The 3169-nt window shown below is 36.1% G+C and overlaps 1 protein-coding gene across 1 annotated transcript in view; it reads right to left on the bottom strand.

Annotated features, from left to right (window-relative positions):
* The window catches only part of LOC107731603 (leukocyte tyrosine kinase receptor-like), a 78878-nt gene that overhangs the window by 16239 nt on the left and 59470 nt on the right, over positions 1-3169 (bottom strand). The window contains exons 12-14 of the mRNA XM_016542721.1: positions 3027-3131; positions 2820-2918; positions 716-871 (exon numbers count right to left, since the gene is read on the bottom strand). Of these exons, the coding sequence (XP_016398207.1) occupies positions 716-871; positions 2820-2918; positions 3027-3131 (360 nt within the window). The remainder of the gene's footprint in view (positions 1-715; positions 872-2819; positions 2919-3026; positions 3132-3169) is intronic.

The following is a 3169-nucleotide window of genomic DNA, read 5'->3' as shown; positions in this document are numbered from 1 at the left end:
AACACGCGCATATATATATATATATATATATATATATATATATATATATATGTGTGCATATTGGAAGTAATGACCATTTCAATATGCCTTGCCTCAACTTCCTATTAGAAAACATGTCAATATAGTATAGAAAACTCTTTAACCTGGGATTAAGGAGATTTTGACGTACTGAGCAGAGAGTTGAAAAGCTTTCTTAAAAATCTTTTTTATCTGATGCAATTTAATTCTTATTTTTCTTGCTTATTTCTTAAAAACCTGTCAAAGTGTTTACATTTTTGGAGCTTTTTTTAGAGCTTCGAAGTGTTGATATTAGCATATAATTAGCATGAACCCATGGGCACTAACTCACGTAGTAACTAAACACTTATGAAGTTAAAAACAGCGCTGGAGAACAGAGGGAATTTCAATCGATTTGCATATATGAACAGATGTGTAAAACATTCTGAATTAATGGAACAGTTGCTAAAAGAGGTGTGTAATGGTGGAAAGTTATCTCTCTCTCTTTTTTTTTTTTTGGCAAACGGAGCTACAGTTGACAGTTGTGACCTCTGCCAGAAAGACTGTAAATGGTAGAGAATTGAACTTGGCTTTACAGAGGTAAGTGCCACTCTTGAGAAAGAACTTTGTGAGAACACTCTTCCCAGACATTCATTTTACCATTTTATGAGACAGCCATTCATCTAATGGTGGTGAAGTGTGTTATGAATGAACTAACCGGTAGAGTTGATGCAGGACACTCCGTCTGGGGCCAGCGAGAGCTCTTCATCACAGTAGCACACCGTGCCCTCAGAGGTCTCGTGGCAATCTCCTGACTCACAGTGACTGCAGTTCTGAACTGGGTTGATAATAACTTCACCGTCACCTTCCATGCCTGGAAATGACATTACCATACTTATGGGATGGTGAAGCACAGTAGGAAAGCTTGAGGCTTATAATCAGAAGATTGTTGGCTTGATCACAACAGGGGTACGTTTGCGCACTTAAGCAAGGCACCTTAATCCAGGTTTTTCCAGGGGGATTGTCTCTATAATATGGGTCCTGTACTTTCTGTTTGGAACTCATTGATCTAAGCTTATGAAAAAAGTTTAATCATCTCAAAATCTGAGGGGGATAAGCTTAGATCAGTGAGTCATACGATCAATCGCATCCAAAAAGAAATATAAAACATGTCCTAATTGAAAGAAAACAAGTTGATGAAAGGATTAAATCCAATATTTGGAAACGGTATAGTATAGCAAGAATAATTTTTTGAATGCCAGTCATTTTTGACTAGGAACCACAAGTGTAAAAAAAAAAACAATGCCTGTGTGAGCAAAGTCAGTAAGTTTAGAGCAATGCAATGACATTAACTAACGTTTCCTGTGAAAAGAATATCATCTCCAGGTCAAAATTACCAGAAAACAACATGAGGGTTAAGGGTGTCATATCAGTCAAAAGTCAAAGTCTCACTGTGAATGGATTTTTATTACTGGGCCCACAGCTTCTGAATCATGTCATTGATGTGTGGGATTTCTTATTTGTTCACCAGTGAATGCTCTGGGGAAGTAGTTTATAGTTCTGAGATTTTTACAGCATAATTTCATAGTACACAGTATATTTTCATAGTACATCAAACTGTTTTATCTTCCTCACAATAACTTCCTCAAGTAAATTGCCCTATTATTACACAAGACTGAAGCAAAAGATAGAACTTTTGTATTAAGAAAACTTCTTGATGATCCAATCCTATTTCCAATGTAGGAGATGCTTTTCATCACTCGCAGTCCTGGAAGCATAAGCACCTTGCTCTAAGGCACAATGGTGCCTTAGAGGGAATGTAAGAAATCGTATATGATTTGAGTCATCTTCAAATTTAGGTACAAACTTCAACTAACTGTAGAGATAAAGTATACCACTAATAGCCCACTATCATCCAGACATCTGTTTTCCAAGATGCTTGTTATTGGCACCTTAATATTTCATTGCAAATGGATTTGTATGTCCCCATTAAACTTTTCACAAAAATGTGTAATCAGTTCTTGAAATTAATTTAAGCCCTTAATTTGAATGATAAAGAGGTGCTGACCTCCAGTCGTCCTGACTGCATCCTAATTTGTGTACTTTTAGTACGCTCTAAAAGTACTTTATGTACCTCATTAGTGCTGGAACAATGTTATTGAAATGTCACCACATTTAAGTATGAATGTTAGCAGCAAGTTAAATGTATTGCCTTTAAATTCATTAATAGTTAACTGCTTATATCTTTAAAAACTGCAATAGCTATATTGTAACTTTGGCCTAATATTTTTTGTGATTCAATTCAAGTCAATTTAATCACTCATTTTTAGGGATTGTGTGCAATGTCAGCACAAAAGCTTGAAAGACATGTGCTTTGAAAATGAAACACAAATAATATCCTATACCATCTGGTCCTTTTGGCTTATCATCATCAATGTACTATGAGTTGAAACACAACTTGATGATCTTAATCTTGTATATAGTATGGCTTATATAGTATGGAGAGTATGCATTGGATTCACCAGAAACTCAAAAGTGTACATATTTACCATTCTGTACTTGTATACAGTGTACTTATGTATACAATACACATACTTATGTTCTGTGACATTTTGTAGCATAAATAGTGTGTTCACATTTAAAGGTCCAATAAAAAGTGCACTTCAAATACCTGAATGATGTGAAGCTATTTAACCAAAACAAAAGTGTGCTAGAAATGCTAGAATGCTATAAATTGCACGCACCAAACGTATGTAAGCGAATCTATAAAATCCATACAATAGATTATATAGGACATATAGTATAAGTGCATCTTGTATTACCTTTGAGTGGCTCCAGGTACATTTCACCATCAGGACTTATGAACGATGTTCCATCATCTCCATCCTTTCTGGGATCATTATCGTGCCAGGCACTGCCCCCTATGGTCATGGAGTTGAGAAACAGTAACAAAATGAAACAAAACTAAAAAATGAAGATATATATATATATATATATATAATAAAAACAAGGCAAAAATGTGGTCTAACCTCTGTATCCTCCACCTCCTCCACCAGCTGTGCAGGCCCCTCCACCGCCTCCAAAACCTCCTCGAGTTTTCCAGCCCATGACTTGACAGGGTTCTCCACCCTGACCTTCCAAAATGAGTGGTCTACCCCCTTAAGGAACAGGA

This window comes from Sinocyclocheilus rhinocerous, unplaced genomic scaffold (assembly GCF_001515625.1).
Source record: "Sinocyclocheilus rhinocerous isolate Xijiao unplaced genomic scaffold, SAMN03320098_v1.1 scaffold3355, whole genome shotgun sequence".
In the NCBI taxonomy this organism is placed as follows: domain Eukaryota; kingdom Metazoa; phylum Chordata; class Actinopteri; order Cypriniformes; family Cyprinidae; genus Sinocyclocheilus; species Sinocyclocheilus rhinocerous.
This window is presented reverse-complemented; position numbering and strand designations above follow the sequence as displayed.